Genomic DNA, 20,355 nt, shown 5'->3' with positions numbered 1-20,355 from the left:
CCCATTTTATGTACGGTGATGGTGGTGTTAGTCTCTCGGTCGTGTCTGACTTTTAGCAACCCCATGGACTGTATATTGATAAAATGAATGAATAACTACAATAACAAAATTTGTAGAACAGTACATCAAAATAATGGAAGTCAATGATAAAACAGTCCTGTGAAAACAGAGGGTACTGATGCTAGTAACAGTGATGATGGGATGGTACCTGGGTAGGTAACGTGCGCCCTGCCAAATTCTGCCGTTCTGCCACCTCCTCTTTATTAGCACATCACCAAATGCCACCCTTGCTGCCTAAACCTTCCCACCTTTTCTCCTGAGTGCCTCAGACGGCTGAGCTGAGCTGCATCTGGGCATTGATTCTTTTTGTGATTCAAATGTTAAAGCAGGAGTGCTGGGATGAATATTTATGCGTGGGATTGTCAAGCTTTGCAGACAAAAGCCCCCAGATTCTGTGTCTCACGTGGATGGACTCTGCAAACAGGACATTACAATATCCATCTCTGCAAGGTCACAGTGCTGGTTTGTCCTAATTTGCATATGCTGATGGAACTCTGGCTGCAGGAGAAAGGCCATCTTTCAGGGTCCCCAGCGACCCCTGAAGGGACTTACTGCCACCCTCCTCCTTTCATTTGCCTGCTGTCGTTCCCAGGATCTAATGCTAAGGACCCTCATTGGGCTGTGTCTGGTCGTCAGCACAAAAACCTGGATACCATCAACATATAGAAGGGTTTGTGTTTTCTTTTCTTCTGGCATCATGGCCTCAAAGCTTCTCTGTGAGGACCTGTTTCCTCTCTCTCGGTGGGAACAGAGCTGGACAAGGAGTGTCTTACAGTGGCTGTTCAGTCACAGTCCTGTCTGACGCTTTGCGACCCCATGAACTGCAGCACGCCAGGCTTCCCTGTCCTTCACTATCTCTCCGACTTGGCTCAAACTCATGTCCATTGAGTCGGTGATGCCATCCAACCGCCTCATCCTCTGTCGCCCCCTTCTCCTACTGCCCTCAGTTTTTCTCAGCATCAGGGTCTTTCCCAGTGAGTTGGCTTTTCACATCAGGTGGCCAGAGTGAGTATTGGAGCTTCAGCTTCCAGTGAAGCTTCCATCAGCCCTCCCAGTGAATATTCAGGGTTGATTTCCTTTAGGGTTGACTGATTTGATCTCCTTGCTGTCCAAGGGACTCTCAAGAGCCCAGCACCACAATTCAAAAGCATTAATTCTTCAGCACTCAGCCTTCTTTATGGTCCAACTCTCACATCCATAGATAGCTACTGGGAAAAACATAGCTTTAACTATACAGATCTTTGTCGGCAAAGTGGTGTCTCTGCTTTTTAGTACACTGTCTAGGTTTCTCATAGCCTTACTTCCAAGGAGCAAGTGTCTTATAGTGGAGGGTTCTTCTAATGGGAAGGGACATTCATGCCCCACCTCCACCCTTCCAAACCCAACCCACTCCTCCAGCTTAAATCCAGCCTCCTTCAAGAGTCATCCAGGAAGCCAGGTTGCTTGCACCTTCTCCTTTGGAGTTTCAGTGGCACTGGTGTACACCCTGTGGTCCTGATTTTATCTAGCTGTGCGCGTGGTGTCTTTTACAGTCTTGGGTGGTAGGGAATTATCTCCAATTTTCCTGCTCTCCTTGTTTACCCTGGCACCCAGACCCTCATCCCAGTGCATCTCCTTCTCAGCTCCTGTCTCTCTCCTTTATCCCTGCATACCTCAGGGCTCTTTCCAGCACAAAAACCCAGTCTTGACACTCGGCCAGAATTCTCTGGTTGCTTCTGACAATGATGATGATGGCAGTTATAATAGCTAATCTAGTGTATTTAACTTGTGCCAGGCACGATGCCAACATGTTGCCCAGATTAATCTGGTGAATGGTAAGAAGCCTAATGAGGTAGGTAGCATTATTGGCCCCATTGTACAAATACGGAAACTGGGGCACAGAGAAGTTAGGTGAGTTTCTCCAAGTCACCCAGCTATCAAGTGACAGAGCTGGAGTTTGAACTCGGGCAGTTTGGCTCCAGAGGTTCTACTGTTTCTTTTCCCTTAGAGCATGGATTTTGTGCAGAATTCAACTCCCACTGGGACCCAGGCACCGCCTCCCTCTTCAGCCCCAATGCGCTCTGGTTACCACGGCCATATCTATTAGCCTCCAGTAATGACAAATGCCCAGCCTCTCACAGGGCCCTGTCTCTAAATCCGACTGCTATCTATCTAGAAACGCTTCGGCTCCTCTTGCCCTGCTAGAAGACTCTCCCTTCATCTCTTAGCCCTGGGGCTTCAGCCTTCATAGGCCTGTTCAGGACAGTGCCCTTTGCTCTGAGCTCCCCGTCACAGGCACTTGATTCTGTGGCACCCCGCACGTGGCTCCTGGCCCACTAGCCACACCAGGCTTGTCTCCTTGTCTGGCCTTGGTGTTTGCTGTTCCCTGGACTTGCTGCACTTTCCCATGATCTTCACATGCTGGATTCCTCCTCTCATCCAGGGCTTTGTTCAGATGCCACCTTCTCAGACAGGCCTTCTCGGGCCAGCCGGGCTAAACTTGTTCTCCTGCCAGTCACCCTGTGTCCTGTGTCCAAGCTGCGTCAATTTCTTCCCAGCACTTGGTTTTCACTATTTGAGATCACCTGTGGGCCCGTGATCTATGGGTACCCAGCAACCTACCCCAGCACTTAGTGGCTTAAGCAAGAGCCATTTCATTGTATTTCCCCAACTTGTGGGTCAGATATGGGAGCAGGGTTGCCTGGTGCCCCGACTGGCGTGTTTGGAAGGTTGGGTTCAGCCAGGCCTGGAGACAGAAGTGCCTACACGTCACAGTTCCAGCATGGAGCCTGCAGGGCTGTTGACTTCTTACAGAGGCCCAGGTGGAAGCCACAAAGCTTCTTATGACCAAGCCTCAGAAGGCCCAGAGTGTTATTTCTGCACATTCTGTTGGTCAAGCAAGTCACAAGCCCAGATCAGAATTAAGTTCAGAGAGTGTAGGCCTCACCTCTTATATAAGGACTGGAAAGGAACCTGTGGCTGTGTATTAGTCAACTACACATTATTTTATTTTTGGCCGCACTGGGTCTACATTGCGGCATGCAGGCTTTCTCAAGTTGCAGTGAGCAGGTGCCACTTGCCTTGCAGTGGTGTCTCTTGTTGCAGAGCACTGGCTATAGGGCATTCGGGCTTCAGTAGTTACAGAGCAAGGGCCTAGCTGCCCTGGGGCATGTGAGATCTTCCAAGATCAGGAATCAAACCTGTGTCCCCTGCATTGGCAGGCAGATTCTTGACCACTGGGCCACCAGCAAAGTCCCCAGTCTACTACATTAAAAAAAAAAAAAAAAAGTTTATTATCTGTCCCCTTTGTTTACAGTATGAACTCCTTGAAGGCAGGTTCTTCCTCTCCTGTCACATTGCATCCCTAGCACCCAGAATATGGTGATAGATGCTATAAATATGTGCTGAATTTTTTAGAATTATATGTGCTAAATTTTAAAATTTTTTAGCATAGAATTATTTTATTCTATACGAATGAAATAATGAATGAATGAAAAGGTAAAGGAATGAAAAACTGAATGAATGTTTACATCTCTCTCTGGTATGTAAACTTCCTGAAAACAAGAGTCTGGTGTTTTCATCTTTGCATCCTCATAAATACAGGCTCCGCGCTATTAGATGCTCAGAATATATATTTATCAAATGGATGGAGGCATTTAAACTGTTATCATTAAAAGAGATGAGAGAGTTATTCTCAGCACATATATAGGTGTTGAGTATCAGTAGCTGCTGTGAACAAATTAATAATGCCGTATACATAATAAAATCAGTTTATGTATTTAATAAATAAACAAAGTGGACCAGATCTCCACTCCCTTGTTGTTGTTCAGTCGCTCAGTCATGCCCAACTCTTTGCTACCCCAGGGACTGCAACACACCAGGCTTCCCTCACCTTCGCTATCTCCCGGAGTTTGCTCAAACTCATGTCTGTTGAGTTAATGATGCCACTTCCTTGACATCTTGCATTTTCCCTTTCTCTCTGAAGGCTGCAGAAAGGTCTCTCTAATGGGAGGGACCAGCCAGCACCACTCCAGGGCCCCCAAGTCCCCTCATCTCTGGGTTGGAGTTGGAGCCTTGTCCTTGCCTCCACACCTTTCTCCTTGCCTGATAGCCAAGACTCACTCACTTTGAGGTCGTTAATGTGGGGGCTGAGATGATCATCTGAACCTCTCAGGTGGCTGAATTCTGATTCCCAGCAGCTCCCCAGGAGGATCAAGTGAGATTACAGGTGTCTTAACATTCTGGCACTGTCCTGCCCTTGGGTGAGAGCCTGCTTACAGTTATGGCTGGACGCACTGGGTTGAACCCTGAGAGAGAGTTGACATCTGATATGCCAGGAAGGGAAGGGTGCCCTCACCAAGTGGCCCCACATACACATGCATAGAGTCCCTCACTGGTGAGCAGAGGTAGGACCTGGTGGCTGGTGTTTGAGCCACGGTCAAAGGACTCAGCTCAAGGGTCAAGTCCTATAAGCTGGTCCTCCTATTTCACTCTGTGGCCTGGAACAACTCCTTGGTTTCTTCAGAGCCTCAGTTTTCTCATCTGTGAAATGAGACTGACCCCCCAAATTTCTTCATTTCTGTGTTTTTATTCTCCTCTCTGTGTTTTAATGGGGCTCTCCTGATGGCCCAGCAGGTAAAGAGTCTATCCGCAATGCAGGAGACACAGGAGACCAGGGTTCAATCCCTGGGTCAGAAAGATCCCTTGGTGGATGAAATGGCAACCCACTCCAGTACTCTTGCCAGGAGAAGTCCATGGACCAAGACCCTGGCAGGCTACAGTTCATAGGATCACAAAGAGTCGGACACAACTGAGCCGCTAAGCACATGTTTTTATAATCTAGAGAAACATTCCAAGTTCAAGAAAGCTCTATAATAGCCAAAGGTGACTAATAAGAAATAACTATATAAAATTCCCTATTTTAAAATCAGACCAAGCTTTTTAATTCGATGCTGGTCTCCTTAGCGTATTGGGGTCTTTAATTTTTAAAAAAAATATTTCTCAGAGTCCTCCCTGTTCCATGGATCTTAAGACCCCTGGTTCTGGACAGTACTAAGTTCTACTCCTTCCCCAAACCCCAGGGAGCACTGACATTCGGGTTAAACAAGTGCCATGGAAACCTCACAGCTTGGAGTAAGTTTTATTATTGGGCATTTATTGGAAACATCAAGGCGGTATTTGGAAGATCCTTCCTTTTCCTTCTTCCTTAGTGAAAATAAAGTTCTCCATGGCCATTAATTTTAGTAAAATTCAAGTTCCAGTGACAGTGTTTTAAAAATATATGTTTTACTTAAACTTCACCAATCTGGGACAAGAATTTTCAGAGGAAAAGGCTGACTTACTTCTGCTTCCACTCTGGGTGATTCTGGGGTGATACACTCACCCATTTGGTCCCCAGACTGGCCAAGTTTAAGGAACAAATTGGGAAACAGGAGTTTTCCATCTTAGGAGACATAATCTCACATGCAACAGTTTTAGGTATTAGAACTTCACCCTCATGGAAGCAGTTAATAGTTTTGAGAATTTGCCATGTGCCAGATATTGTGTTAAGTGATCCTAGATATTATCATTATAGTAATTAAAAATAATCCTTTCAGAAAAATGGGGCTCCATGAAGTTAAAGAACTAGCCCATGTTCATACAGTTGGTCAAAGAACTGGAATTCAAATCCAATTGTCTGCCTTCCAGACCAATGCTTTCCATAGGCCTATGCCTCCCATTCTTCTTGTGTTGGCTATTTCTGACTGTTTTCTTACAGAAGATGCTGTAACCATATAAGAGTCTTGCTGTGTTGTTATATAATCCTTTAGTTCTTTAATAGTTTTAAACTGTTTTCAGAGATTTTTATCTCGCCAGTGGCTTGTCTTTCCATGATCTTAACAGTGCCTTTCAAAGAGTTCTTCATTTTAACAAAGTCCAACTTACTTGTCTTTGATGGCGGATTATACTTTTGGTGTCATATCTAAGAAATCTTTGTCTAACTCAAGGTGACAAAGCCTTTCTCTTATATTTTCTCCTGGAAATATTACAGTTTTAGGACTTGTATTTAGGCACATTGATCCACTTAGTCTTAATTTCTATATATCTTGTGAGATGTGGAATGAAGTTCTTTTCTTACATATAGAGTTCCAATACCATTGGTTATAGACTGTCGTATCTTTACTGAATTGCCTTTGCACCATATGTGTTGATCTGTTGAGGGCACTCCGCTCTCAGGATCTCTTTACTCTCTCTGTGTTAATGTCCCCCTGTCGTGATGACTACAGCTTTGTCTCAAAGTCAAGTAGTGTGAGTCCTTCAACTTTGTCCTTCTTTTTTAAAATCATCTTGGAAATTCCAGGTTCTTTGTTATTTCTTTAGTTTTTAGGTATTCAAAGATATAAAATAGCATCTAGAAGTCTCAAGATAATTTAGAAATCAAAGTTAATAAAGAGTAGCACAGAAAATTTCCATAATCTAGCTTTATCAGGACTTGAGGCCTTCTGTATATCACATTCCATTTGGTTAATCAAAAATTGTCTTATCTATAGAGAGAGATTCATGGTTGCCAAGGGGAAGGGCTCGGTGGGGAAGGGAAGAATTAAGTGTTTGGGATTAGCAAATGAAAACTGTTATATGCACAATAATAGAAAAACGAGGTCTTACTGTATAGCAGAGGGTACTACATTCAATATCCTGTGATAAACCATAATGAAAATGAATACACATATATAAAATGAATGAGCTTCCCAAGTTGTGCTGGTGGTGAAGAACCCGCCTGTCAATGCAGAAAACACGAGATGTAGGTTTGATCCCTGAGTCAGGAAGAACCCCTTGAGGAGGAAATGGCAACCCACTCCAGTATTCTTGCCTGGAGAATCCCATGGACAGAGGAACCTGGTGGGCTACAGTCCATAGGGTTGAAAACAGTCAGACACAACTGAAGTGACTTAGCATGCATATATAACTGAATCACCTTGTTGCACAACAGAAGTTAACACAACACTGTAAATCAACTCTACTTCAATAAAAGTTTAATTTAAAAATAATTATTATATCTATCTTACATTGACTGCCACTTTTCAAAAAACTAGACTGTAAAAATTTATACCAACATTGTAGTGGACATGATTTCAACTTTCATTGATATTTCAGAAAATACTTTAGACCCTAGAGTATCTCTGTCATTGTAAGCATCAGTTCTCACTGTCCTAACAAAATGGGAAATTACTGACTAAAGAGAACACATTTGGTTATTTTGCTGCCTGCCATGATATCTATGAATACTCTACTTTTGACTGGAGGACACCATCTTTCAAACATCTGAAATGTTACAACTGGCATTTCTATGCATAACATTCTGTCTCTTCCAATAAACCATATTTGTATTTACTTTAAACTTGTTATCTGCTGGGGACCATGAGAAGTACTATTGATTAAGCCAGTTGATTCCTGATAATGTTAGCCATCACTGCCGTGGTATGACATTGAGCAGATAACTCGTCCTCTTTGGGCCTCTGTCTTCATTTGTAAAATTAAAGGTTTGGACTAGTTAACCTTGAGTGTTGTAAAAATTCTTTTGTAGTATCTTTATTTTCTTAAAAATCACAACCCCTTAAAAAATAATTAAACAAATACTCTTAATGGCAAAAAGCACTGTGTTAAGTCAGAAAGTAGTGATCTTTTGATGCATCTCAGATTACCTAACCCCACTGCATGACCTTACTTTTAACTGTGGCCAACTCTGAGCAATGAAGATGGCATTTATGGTTATTGGTGCTGTGACATTTAGTGGCCCATGAAATCCCCATATTCTGAGAAGCTCTAAGTGTCTCAGGTCAAGGGAAGAATAAAGGAGAATGGTTGTAGGCCCAGATAGCTCCAAAGCTTCAGAGTACTCCTCAGTTAGACTTTCAAAGGTATCTTCAAAGATTTTCAAGATATCTTCACTTAGAAATGGCAAGCCATTCCACTATTCTTGTCTGGAAAATTTCATGGACAGAGGAGCCTGGCAGGCTACAGTCCATGGGGTCGAAAAGAGTGGGACATGACTGAGTGACTTTCACTGCACTTCACTTAATATTGAAACCAAGGGGACTTTAAATATCTACATTGGCTTTCCTATACCAGGGCACAACATATATGACTGTGAGCTCCGGTCATACTCTAGCTGATCATTGCTGTCCTAATAGAATGAGAAACTTGGAGAATATGAAGTTCACTAGAGAATGTAGAATGTAGATATGACTTTAAAATGATATAAGAAGTCTTTATTGAGCACTTACTGTGTGCAAGATGCTGTGTCATGCACTTCCAATGCATTGTATCGTTTAATACACACAGCAATCTTGAAAAGTAGACATTATTGTCTTTTTATTACATATGAGGAAATGATGCACAGAGAGCTCCTGTTACTTGCCTCGGTGGCTTAGATGGTAAAGAATCTGCCTGCAATGCAGGAGGCCTGGGTTCAATCCCTGGGTCAGGAGAATCCCCTGGAGAAGGAACTAGCAAACCACTCCAGTATTCTTGCCTAGGAAACCCCATGGACAGAGGAGCCTGGCAGGCTACAGTGCATGGGATCACAAAGAGTTGGACATGACTGAGCAATTAACACACACTCAGAGCTGGTCTTCAATCCATATTTGTCTCAATCTAGAGCTTCCTTGACTACCCAGAGACCAGCTCTCAGAACTTGGCCAGCTTATTTAGAAAGTAAATGAATTTGTAGTATTAATTACAGGGATCTAGACCAAGAACACCAAATACTGATGACTCACTCTTGGTAAACTTGATGGAAGAAAGAACTCATAGAAAGTGTCCTGAAGAAATTGCTCTGAGTTACATGAATGAGGTGAAGGACATGAATTGGCCCAGGGAGAAAGGTGAGATCATGCTGAGGGAATGGACTCTCTGAGGCCATGAAGATACAAATGCACAATTTGTGCATTCAGGAAGTGATATACAGACTGCTCACTGCAGGGCAATAGCCAGAAACAAAGCTGATGTCATAGGGGTGAAAATTCAAGAGATTTCCCTTTAATATGCTATGCCCTGGCAATCCACTCTCAGTTCTTAAATACAAGAGGGAACATAATTAAAATTGCATTTGCTTTTACAATTTCTCCGACAACTCGTGTAGGATACATATGGGCTTTTAAAGCATCAAGGAAAGTAAAGAGAGAATTTCTTAGCAAAACATATTTGCTACCCAACAAGTGATTTTCAGGAGTATGAAAACTACAGTTTACCTTACTAAGGTCCTAGAGCCTTAATCATCCAATAATGGGGCCTGGAAGCAGATTTCACCCAATTTTCAGAAATAGAGGCAACCAGTCCACTGCAGTTAAACTAATAATTCATTCCCATCACCCCGGTCTTGTGCAGTGTGCATACATGAGGCAGACGAGAGTGACAGATTCAAGTCACGGGTGGGCAGTTAGAAAGCTCTCAACAATATGGATTAAAGTGAGTTGAGTTGAAGTTCACTTTCAGATAGCAATTGCTACTCCTGAGCAAGGGCTAATGTGTTTAGTGAACTCTCATTGGTCGCTTCCATGATAAATCCGCAAATGTTAACTTATTATCTCTCCATGTTTTCTGAAGCATTCATCTTCTTTGTCTCTCTTTAACTCTCTTTTTAGTTCCAGAGACCTAATGACTTCTCACCCCCTTTCCGCTTTGGCACTGTGCCCAACGGCAGCACAGAGAGAAATATTCGCAATAACTATGCAGAAATGCATGCCTACATGGGGAAGTTCAACCAGAGAGGTGTCGATGACGCACTGCTCTCCCTGAAAACAGGGTAAGAACTGCTTCCAAGCTCAGAATCTTTGCTGTGTTGCTCACATTTCTTAAACATCCATGGAATAAGATGCACCATGTTTGTGTGCCATACCAAGTTCAAGCAAAGAAGACTGCATTTGCATTTTGTGGGTCCCCAGGTTAAATTGATAGTGTAATTCAGACCAGTGCATGGAGATTCCACTGGTATTATTCACTTATGTATGTTTTCAACAATTTCTGTTTTACTTGCATGAATGTAACCGTGAAATTAGAATGTAATAGATATAAAAGTCAAAGAGGAGAGTCGAGGCTAAAATTTATGTGTTACACACAAAATAAAGACCTGCTGACCTAAAAGTGAAATTGATTTTGGTGTCTTAGACAAGAAAAGAAACAATGAAAAGTGTGAAATCTTTTAGATAGCAAACAGTAAGAGTATGTTAACTGATCTCCAGTTCCAACAAAATTGGCAGTCTTTGATCCAGCTCTATAATCTAGGGTGGATTGTTCATTCAAGAGAACTCACGAACTGCAAATATGTTGGCTTACATAATTTCAGCCATGGCGGGTCCTTCCCTCAGAAGCCACAGCTGTGGAATAAGACTGACAGTTGAGCATGAGAGCTGCTGGATTTTGGTCTCATAGCTGATTTCCTGTGTTATATGAGGACTGGCAGCCCTTAGACCTCCTGGTGGTTCCTGTTGGGAATGAGCCTCCCGGAGGCATGTTTACTTAAACGCTGTTAGACTCTGTCTTATCGTTATCAAGTCACAGCAGATTTCAGAAGGTGGGATCTAAATTTGGGGGACGGATGACTCTGGGTTATCTGGCCCCTGGTACAATCACAGTTCTCAAGCCCTTCAGAGCTTTGACTTTCTGACGGACACCTTTCTAAAGGATACTCACGGACCTTTGGAAAAAACGTTCTGTATCTTGTCATGCCAGAAAGGGCTTCTTTTTTCTTAAGGAGAGGTAAAGCTAACTGAACTTGTAACAGTGCAGGTCATGATGCCTGCCTTTCTTTCTTGCAGACCTCTCTATTACCTATATGAATATATCTGAATTTCTACTCCATTTATTGTGTTTAAATACTGACCTATACCTTCTTGACCTTGCCCCTAGCCTTTCCCCCTTCCCTGCCTACTTCTCCTTGCAAAGCACTGTACATACAATGAGATTCTCATATGTTTGGGAACATGAGACATCTGAATTCTTCTGTATGTTGCATTGGCTGTGGTTTCACACATTCGCTCTTGACCTGAGCCTATAATGCCACCACCCCCAGCAACTCTCTCCTCTCCTTGTGCTGCAAAAAAAAAATACTAAAACCTTTCTGACCGCCAAAATAGCATTGCCCATCCAGTGCTCCTCGTCCACCTACACTTATCCCCACTCTGGACTGTAATGAACTGAGAAATGAAAAATGTTATGTAAGTCTAACCCATGCTATTTGTTGCTATCATTGTGATGGTTCCTTTTCATTATTTCTGTTATTATTTTTATTGATTCCTTTTTACTCCTTCTCCTTTTCAGACACAGCTTATGAGTTGGCTCCGGGCCCAACTTACATTCTCATAGGGAGAAAAACTCCTCCTTTCAATCTGAAATCATATAAAGAACCACCTGGGAGTTCAGCTTTAGCTTCCGGCTGAGTTCCACCTTGAGCCCTGCTTTGAACCAATTCTCCCCATAGTCTGTTGGAGCCCTACTTCTTCATCTTAATGGCCCCATAGGTAGTTTTGTACTCAAATTCCTCCATTCGACTTGGTTTGTTTGCTCCTTTCTCGAACAGGAAACTGGATGCCTTCATCTACGATGCAGCTGTGCTGAACTACATGGCCGGTAGAGATGAGGGCTGCAAGCTGGTGACCATTGGCAGTGGGAAGGTCTTTGCCTCCACTGGTTATGGCATTGCTATCCAAAAAGACTCTGGATGGAAGCGCCAGGTGGACCTTGCTATCCTGCAGCTCTTCGGAGATGGTGAGTTAAAGAAAGGAAGTGTCTACTTGGCCTCTTCCTATGGCCAGTCCAAAACATCTACCCTTCTTCCTTCCCCATCCCTCTAACCTCTGCATTTCCAGAAAAGCATTTCGTAGTATGCTAGGACATTGGGTGGTATATATTAGTTTTCTAAAGCTTCGTAATGAGGTTGTTGTTATTGTTCAGTGACTTAGTCATATCCGACTCGTTGCAACCCCATGGACTGCAGCACTTCCTTGTCCTTCACTATCTCCCAGAGTTTTGCTCAAACTCAGGTCCACTGAGTCAGTGATGGATGCCATCCAACCATCTCATCCTCTGTTGCCCACTTCTCCTCCTGCCTTCAATCTTTCCCAGCATGAGGGTTTTTTCTGACGAGTTAGTTCGTCACATCAGGTGGCCAAAGTATTGGAGCTTCAGCATCAGTCCTTCCAATGATTATTAAGGGTTGATTTCCTTTAGGATTGACTGGTTTGATCTCCTTGCAGTCCAAGGGATTCTCAAGAGTCTTCTCCAACATCACAATTTAGAAACATCAATTCTTCAGCACTCAGCCTTCTTTAGGGTCCAGCTCACGCATTCATACATGACTACTGGAAAAAACCATAGCTTTGACTATACAGACCTTTATACAGAGAGAAAGGTCCAGAGACCTTTTCTCTCTGGACCCAGAGAAAGGGCAAAGAAATCCATTCATGGCCGTTTGCTCATCCTTCCCTCTCCTGTTTTGCTTCTCTTGGTGGAAGAGGTAGGAAGCAGGGCCAGGTCCTCAGAGGCAGACACTGAAATCACTCGCCAGAGTGATTCCTTGAATAGACAACTTGCTCCGAGAATACCTCATCTCCTATTTTATTTTGCTCACACCTTCCACATCCCGCTTCACTTTATTGTCTAAAGGACCTCCTTCTCCTGTCAGTCTCACAGAAGCTAATCCTGTTACAATGAGCAGCCTGACTGTACTTGGCCCCACAGGCCATCAACCCAGCAGTTCCCCAATTCCGTCTGGGGAATCTTTGCTGGTCGGGAGAAGACAACACAGCTGGATTGGCAGACTCCAGGTGAGGTCAGTTGTTCAGTTAAGAAAGTCATCCAAGTTTGATCCAAGAAATGAGCAAAAAGTGATTTGATGAACATTGGAAAGAGGATGGGGTTCTAGTGGAGTGTTCCAAGCCTTTTTAGTGTAAGAGCTTCTGTCATGGTAATGTAGCTGCCACTTTAAGGCAATAACAGGGCCTCTATCCACAAGCAAGAGCAGCAATAGAGACGATTTGCAAAAGTTACCAGAGCTCCATGGGCTTCCCAGTGGCTCAAACGGTAAAGAATCTGCCTGCAACGTGGTGGACCCAGGTTCAATCCCTGGGTTGGGAAGATCTCCTGAACAAGGGAATGGCAACCCACTCCATTATTCTTGCCTGGAGAATTCCATGAATAGAGGAACTTGATGAGTCCATAGGGTCGCAAAGAGTTGGACACAACGAGCAACTAACACACACACACACACACACACACACACACACACACACACACACACACACACCCCAGAGCTCCAGTCAGACAGACTATGCAAACAAATTTCATGTTTTAAGCCAAACTGGCAATTTTCTTCATGAGATTTTCAGATTTTTGCTTCTCTAGAGTTAGATGCATTCTCAGGCTCATGGTTTCTTTTATTTTCCTCTTGCCTACAATTTCTACCTTTCTAGTTCCTAGTATCCACTGAAGTGGATCAAGGTTATTGTAACCTGGCATGACTTGAATTAATCAGAACTTCTCGAAGCAGTGTTAAAAGGAGACAGGTCCGAATTTGGTGGTCTCATTTTATTCCAGCTTCCCCCCTTTTCCTGTGAATATTTATGTTTTCAACAAGAGATCAGGAAGTCTGAGGGCCTCTAGGAAATCAATCAATCTCTCCACCGATTTGTCTCTGTCTCTCCTCCCCCAACTCAAACTGCTTTGCACATTTTTTTGAGAGCAATTTTCTGAATCGCTTCTTCCATTATGTTGTTCCTCTCTGTCTACAAAAAAAAAAAACAACCGTGCAAAGTGCTTAGTCTGATACTCAGGTGCTCAGCAATCTTTCATCAACCTTTTGTATTCAGCTTCTTTTACCAGCTGTTGTTGTGTTTGAATTGTTCTGCCAGCCTTTCCCAAATACGACTTGTGTTTTTCTCCTTCCTCCCCTTGATCATGCTATTTCTGCTGCCTGGAGTGCCTTTTTGTACAATATCAATTAAAATTCACCCATTCACCATGCCCACCTCCAAATCCTACCTTCCTCCTGAAAACCCACTGGGCACCGCATCTTCAAAATTACCCTGACTAATTCAGGAAGCTTTTGTTACTTACATACAGCTTGTTGTACTGATTGTTTACATACCAATTTACACTGGGTAGCTAGGGCTTAACCTGGCTCAGACGGTAAAGAATCTTCCTGCTATGTAGGTCACCCAGGTTCTGTCCCTGGGTCGGGAAGATCCCCTGAAAGAGGAAATGACTGCCCACTCCAGTATTCTCACTTGGAGAATTCCATGGACAGAGGAGCTACAGTCCATGGGGTCTCAAAGAGTCTGACACAACTGAGAAACTAAAACTTTCACACATTCATACAGGGCACAGAGGTAATGTCTTCTATCTTTGTATCACCTCTGATACCAACATTGTGTTTTCATTGACCACTTGTTGAATAACTTGATAAGTTTAACAATATTAATAAAATTACTAACCTCTCTTGGTTTTCTTTATGTCTCTTTCCCTCTCTCTCATATTTTCCTCTCTTTTCCCAACACCCCTTTCTCCCCCTCTCTTCCCTCCTTCCTATCCGGTCCCCAGGGGAGATGGAGGAGCTGGAAGCTCTGTGGCTCACAGGCATCTGCCACAATGAGAAGAACGAAGTCATGAGTAGCCAGCTGGACATCGACAACATGGCGGGTGTCTTCTACATGCTGGGGGCGGCCATGGCTCTCAGCCTCATCACCTTCATCTGCGAACACCTCTTCTATTGGCAGTTCCGGCACTGCTTTATGGGTGTCTGTTCTGGCAAGCCCGGCATGGTCTTCTCCATCAGCAGAGTAAGTGGTTTGATTTAGGTACCTGGAACTTGGGAAAGGAAGCTTAATCTAGTGCCATGCAAAGCAGAGAGTCCAGAGGGGCACTAATTCCAGCCTGAGACTGTGAAAGCAAGAAGCCGCATCATGTACATTTCCCCAAGGGGTAGGATGACATCATTTCAAGTGGCTCAGAGAGCAGGTGATGCTGTTTTTCCTTCAAGAAACAGCTTTCTGTGTGGGGTTTGGGCATTTGGTTCTTAAAAAGAACTGGCAGAGCTATCAAAATGAAACATTTGGCCTTTCCCCAGGTGCCTTTCATCACCATTAGTTAATTCTGCATAGGCTGGATTAATCATTTAATCCTTTTAAAAAATCACGTTTCTGTATAAATCATAACATATATCTCTCTTATTCTGACATGCAAATGTATATTGGTCGTTTCACCATCCCGCTTTATATTTTAACCATGTATGCATTTGGAGCATTCAGGAGCTTAACAGAACTTTCAGAAATAAGTCCTGACCTATTAAGAAATTTGCATTCCAGAAACTTCCTTAACTGGAGCAAGAGTACCACTCAAGTCCTTCTTTATTTAGTTCTCTTCTACATGTCTAGTCTAAAGTAAGATTTGGAGCACAGTGTTGAATATGAATAAAGGGTCACAGGGAAAAGGGTTTTTTTTTTCCCCTTAAAAAAGCAGACTTTTTGATTTTGTTAATGAAGTTATAAGATTCATTCATGAGAAGTGAACTCAGATGTCCTCTTAGAATAGAGGTCTAGGCTTCAGATGTAACCAACTTTGTCTCTAATGGGGTTATGTAAGAAAATGGAGTACTCATTAAGTTTTCCCATCTTTTGATCATTTTCCTGTAGTATTTTAGTTCTAGAGAAAAATGTCCTCTCTGTCTATGAGCTGCTTCAGGCCATTCAGTTACCTGGAAGCAAGAGACTTGTGGTCCCTAAGCCACCTTTTTGCACCTCGTGGCACTTCCCAAGACCCCAGAGAGGGGGCTGGCCACAGCGCAAGAAGCCTGTAGTAGAAATCCTATTTGTCGCCCCTCGACATAATCAATGGCTCTGAAGAGGACAAGTGCATTTTCTCCTGGCCATGATCAAGAAGGGTCAGAAAGAAGAAGAAAGCAGGAGAACCGTCTGTTTTTTTTTTTTAATGGAAGTATAATTGCTTTACAGTGTTGTGTTAGTTTGTGCTGTACAATGAAGTGAATCAGCTATTTGTATACATAGATCCCCTCCCTCTTGAACCTCCTTCCCATCCCCACCCCTATCTCACTCCTCTAGTTCATCACAGAGCACCAAGTTGAGCTCCCTGTGCTATACAGAAGCTTTCCACTAGCTACTTTACACATGGTGGTGTATATATCTTCTCTTCTGCACTCAGTTGTGTCCGACTCTTAGCAACCCCATGGAGTATAGCTTGCCAGGCTCCTCTGTCCATGGGACTCTTCAGGCAAACATATTGGAGTGGGTTGCCATTTCCTACCCAGGGAATCTTTCCAACCTAGGAATTGAAGCCGCATCTCTTGCATCTCCGGTATTGGCAGGCAGATTCTTTACCACTCTGCCACCTGGGAAACCCCTATTGTGTATGTGTATATATAAATATATATATATATATTAATCTCCAGTTCTCTTGTAGATCTCTTATCTTGTGGATGCCTCCAGGGCAGGGATGCTCATCTCATGCAAACCATCCTTCTTTCCCATCTAGCTGCCACTCTACTTTTGAATCTTCTCTCCTCTCATCCTCCTCCCTCCATCGGGACAGTCCCTTTCCAAATGGAATCCCCCTTGTTTTAAAGACACTGTTCAAACAACCTCTTCTGCAAACATCTTCCCTTGCCAGGTGGAAAAGTTCCAAATATGTCCACCTTTCAAGGCAGGGAACTAGAGATTGGCAGGAGGTTGGCCTGACTTTAGACTTGAGCCCAAGCCTCTCCCTCTCCTGGATGGTGCTTTTTAGGGCTCTGCACAAGAAGCTACACACAGGGAGTTCTCAATCAATACTAATGTTAAGATACTAGTTATTTGTGATCACAGTGAGTGAGAAACTTGAAGGAGGAAACCAGGAGCTAAAGAGAATAAAGGAGAGCATTCGACAAGGGGATTCTTTTTTTTAAATTCATTTTATTGAAGTATAGTTGATTTCCAATATAAAATTGCACTGTACAGCAAAGTGATTCAATTATACATGTGCATACATTCTTTTTCACATTTGTTTTACATTATGGCTTATCACAGGATATTGAATATCGTTCTGTGCTATACAGTAGGACCTTGTTGTTTATCCATGTTATATACACTAGTTTGCCTCTGCCAACCCCAAGCTCTCACTCCATCCCTCCCCCACTACTCCTCTCCAGCAGGGGGATTCATGATTGCTATTTAGTCCTTAATATCTGTCCCAGGTCCTCCCTCCCATGGTATAAGGCACAGCAGCAGAAATATCCTTCTTTGACCTCAAAGCTGCCTAATTGTCTCATTGAATTTGGTTCATGCTTGGCTCAGGGAGAGAATTGCTCAGCTGTGATCTAATGATCAAAATCCTAAAATCTGCTCAAAATTTGTCAGAACTGGAAATGAATGGCAATTGTGAGTGCCTGGGCTCCCCAGTCTTTACTGCCAGCCAGGGGTGACCAGCCAGGGCAGAACAGCCCCAACATCTGTAGAGCATTGCTGTTGATTTCCAGAAGGCTGACAATGTTGTTTGCTATCAGTTGATATCACGGCCTCATTTTTGTGAAGCAAAAATCTCAGTATAGAAAGAAAAATCAGTGCAAATCAGTGGTGGAGTGAGGCATGAATCTCATATCTTGCAATTCCAGTCCATTTGCTTAGAACACTTGGTGTATGTAGTGAGGCCCCTTTTGGAGAGCCAAGCCTATCTAATCAGACCCCCCAGCTCATGTTGCATTCTAAGGTGCTTCAGTCAAGTCTAACTCTTTGCGACTCTATGGACAGTAGCCTGCCAGGCTCCTCTGTCCATGGGATTCACCAGGCAGGAATACTGGAGTAGGTTGCCACTTCCTTCTCCAGGAGATCTTCCTGACCCAGGGATGGAACCCTGGTGTCTTACATCTCCTGCAGTGGTAGGCAGGGTCTTTACCACTAGCCCCACCTGGAAAACCCTAGGGTTCATGATGAGACTTGCTAAATGCTGGGGAATAAGGCAAGCAAATGGTAACCCACTCCAGTGGGTTCTTGCCTGGAGAATCCCATGGACAGAGGATCCTGGCCGGCTACAGTCCATGGGGTCCCAAAGAATCGAACACAACTGAGGGACTCATCACAGCACAGCACAAGGCAGGCAAGCTTCTAGCCACAGGTTTCTATGAGTGTGTAAGACCATCTCTTTCATGTTTTCCTGGACTTTTCTCATCCATTTAGGCAGTTAGCAGGGGTAGGGGATGCGCTTGAGGGTCCCTTCCAGCCTCGCCAGAGACCTAACCCGTCTCATCCTCTCTCTGCAGGGTATCTACAGCTGCATCCACGGCGTGGCCATCGAGGAGCGCCAATCCGTGATGAACTCCCCCACCGCCACCATGAACAACACGCACTCCAATATCCTGCGTCTGCTGCGCACGGCCAAGAACATGGCCAACCTGTCGGGTGTGAACGGCTCACCGCAGAGCGCCCTGGACTTCATCCGCCGCGAGTCGTCTGTCTATGACATCTCCGAGCACCGCCGCAGCTTCACGCACTCCGACTGCAAATCCTACAACAACCCGCCCTGCGAGGAGAACCTGTTCAGCGACTACATCAGTGAGGTGGAAAGGACTTTCGGGAACCTGCAGCTCAAGGACAGCAACGTGTACCAGGACCACTATCACCACCACCACCGGCCCCACAGCATCGGCAGCGCCAGCTCCATAGATGGGCTCTATGACTGCGACAACCCGCCCTTCACCACGCAGCCCCGGGCCCTGGGCAAGAAGCCCCTAGACATTGGCCTCCCCTCGTCCAAGCACAGCCAGCTCGGCGACCTGTACGGCAAGTTCTCGTTCAAGAGTGACCGCTACGGCGGCCACGACGACCTGATCCGCTCCGACGTGTCGGACATCTCCACCCACACGGTCACCTACGGCAACATCGAGGGCAACGCGGCCAAGAGACGGAAGCAGCAGTACAAGGATAGCCTGAAGAAGCGTCCGGCCTCGGCCAAGTCCCGCCGCGAGTTCGACGAGATAGAGCTGGCCTACCGCCGCCGGCCGCCCCGCTCCCCCGACCACAAGCGCTACTTTCGGGATAAGGACGGGCTGCGGGACTTCTACCTGGACCAGTTCCGTGCCAAGGAGACCTCGCCGCACTGGGAGCACGTGGACCTGACCGACCTCTACAAAGAGCGTGGCGAGGATTTCAAGCGCGACTCGGTGGGCGGCGGAGGACCCTGTACCAACCGAGCTCATCACCTTAAGCACGGCACGGGCGACAAACACGGCGGGGGGGTCGTCGGCGGGGTCCCGGCCCCCTGGGAGAAGAACCTGACCAACGTGGACTGGGAGGAGCGCCCCGGGGGCAACTTCTGCCGCAGCTGTCCATCCAAGCTGCACAACTACTCCACGACGACGGCAGCAACGGCGGTGGTGGCTGGCCAGAACTCGGGCCGGCCGGCCTGCATCCGCTGCGAGGCGTGCAAGAAGGCCGGCAACCTGTACGACATCAGCGAGGACAACTCGCTGCAGGAGTTGGATCAGCCGGCCGCCCCGGTGGCGGCCGTGACGTCCGCCGCGTCTAAGTACCCGCAGAGCCCCACCAACTCCAAGGCGCAGAAGAAGCCCCGGAACAAGCTGCGGCGCCAACACTCCTACGACACGTTTGTGGACCTGCAGAAAGAAGAGGCCGCCCTGGCCCCGCGCAGCGTGAGCCTCAAGGACAAGGGCCGCTTCCTGGACGGCAGCCCCTACGCGCACATGTTCGAGATGCCGGCCGGCGAGAGCGCTTTCAGCAGCGGCAACGACGGCAAGGCGGCGGCGCCGGCCGCGGGACATCACCACCACGGCAACCCCGGCGGCGGCGGCGGCGGCGGCGGCGGCTACATGCTCAGCAAGTCACTCTACCCCGACCGGGTCACGCAGAACCCTTTCATCCCCACTTTCGGGGACGACCAGTGCTTGCTCCACGGCAGCAAATCCTACTTCTTCAGGCAGCCCACGGTGGCGGGGGCGCCGAAGGCCAGGCCGGACTTCCGGGCCCTTGTGAGCAACAAGCCGGTGGTCTCGGCCCTGCACGGGGCTATGCCGGGCCGCTTCCAGAAAGACATCTGTATAGGGAACCAGTCCAACCCCTGTGTGCCTAACAACAAAAACCCCAGGGCTTTCAATGGCTCCAGCAATGGGCATGTGTATGAGAAACTGTCTAGTATTGAGTCTGATGTCTGAGTGAGGGAAGAGAGAGGCCGAAGGTGCGTCCGGGAGGGTCTGGCTGTGGGCGTGTGGCACGCATGTCACGGAGGGCGAACGGGGGGGTGAGGGGGCGAACTTGGTTCCCATTTGCTCCTTTCTTGTCG

The 20,355-nt window shown here is 45.7% G+C and overlaps 1 protein-coding gene across 1 annotated transcript in view; it reads left to right on the top strand.

The window, feature by feature from the left end:
- GRIN2B (glutamate ionotropic receptor NMDA type subunit 2B) overlaps positions 1-20,227 on the top strand; it is a 341,566-nt gene extending 321,339 nt beyond the window's left edge. The window contains exons 9-12 of the mRNA XM_061124117.1: positions 9,663-9,823; positions 11,597-11,784; positions 14,614-14,852; positions 18,320-20,227. Coding sequence (XP_060980100.1) covers positions 9,663-9,823; positions 11,597-11,784; positions 14,614-14,852; positions 18,320-20,227 — 2,496 coding nt within the window. The remainder of the gene's footprint in view (positions 1-9,662; positions 9,824-11,596; positions 11,785-14,613; positions 14,853-18,319) is intronic.
- Positions 20,228-20,355: the final 128 nt, after the last annotated feature.

The sequence above is a fragment of the Dama dama genome, chromosome 22 (assembly GCF_033118175.1).
Source record: "Dama dama isolate Ldn47 chromosome 22, ASM3311817v1, whole genome shotgun sequence".
NCBI lineage: Eukaryota > Metazoa > Chordata > Mammalia > Artiodactyla > Cervidae > Dama > Dama dama.
The sequence above is the reverse complement of the archived record's forward strand: the minus strand, read 5'-3'. Positions and strand labels throughout refer to the sequence as shown.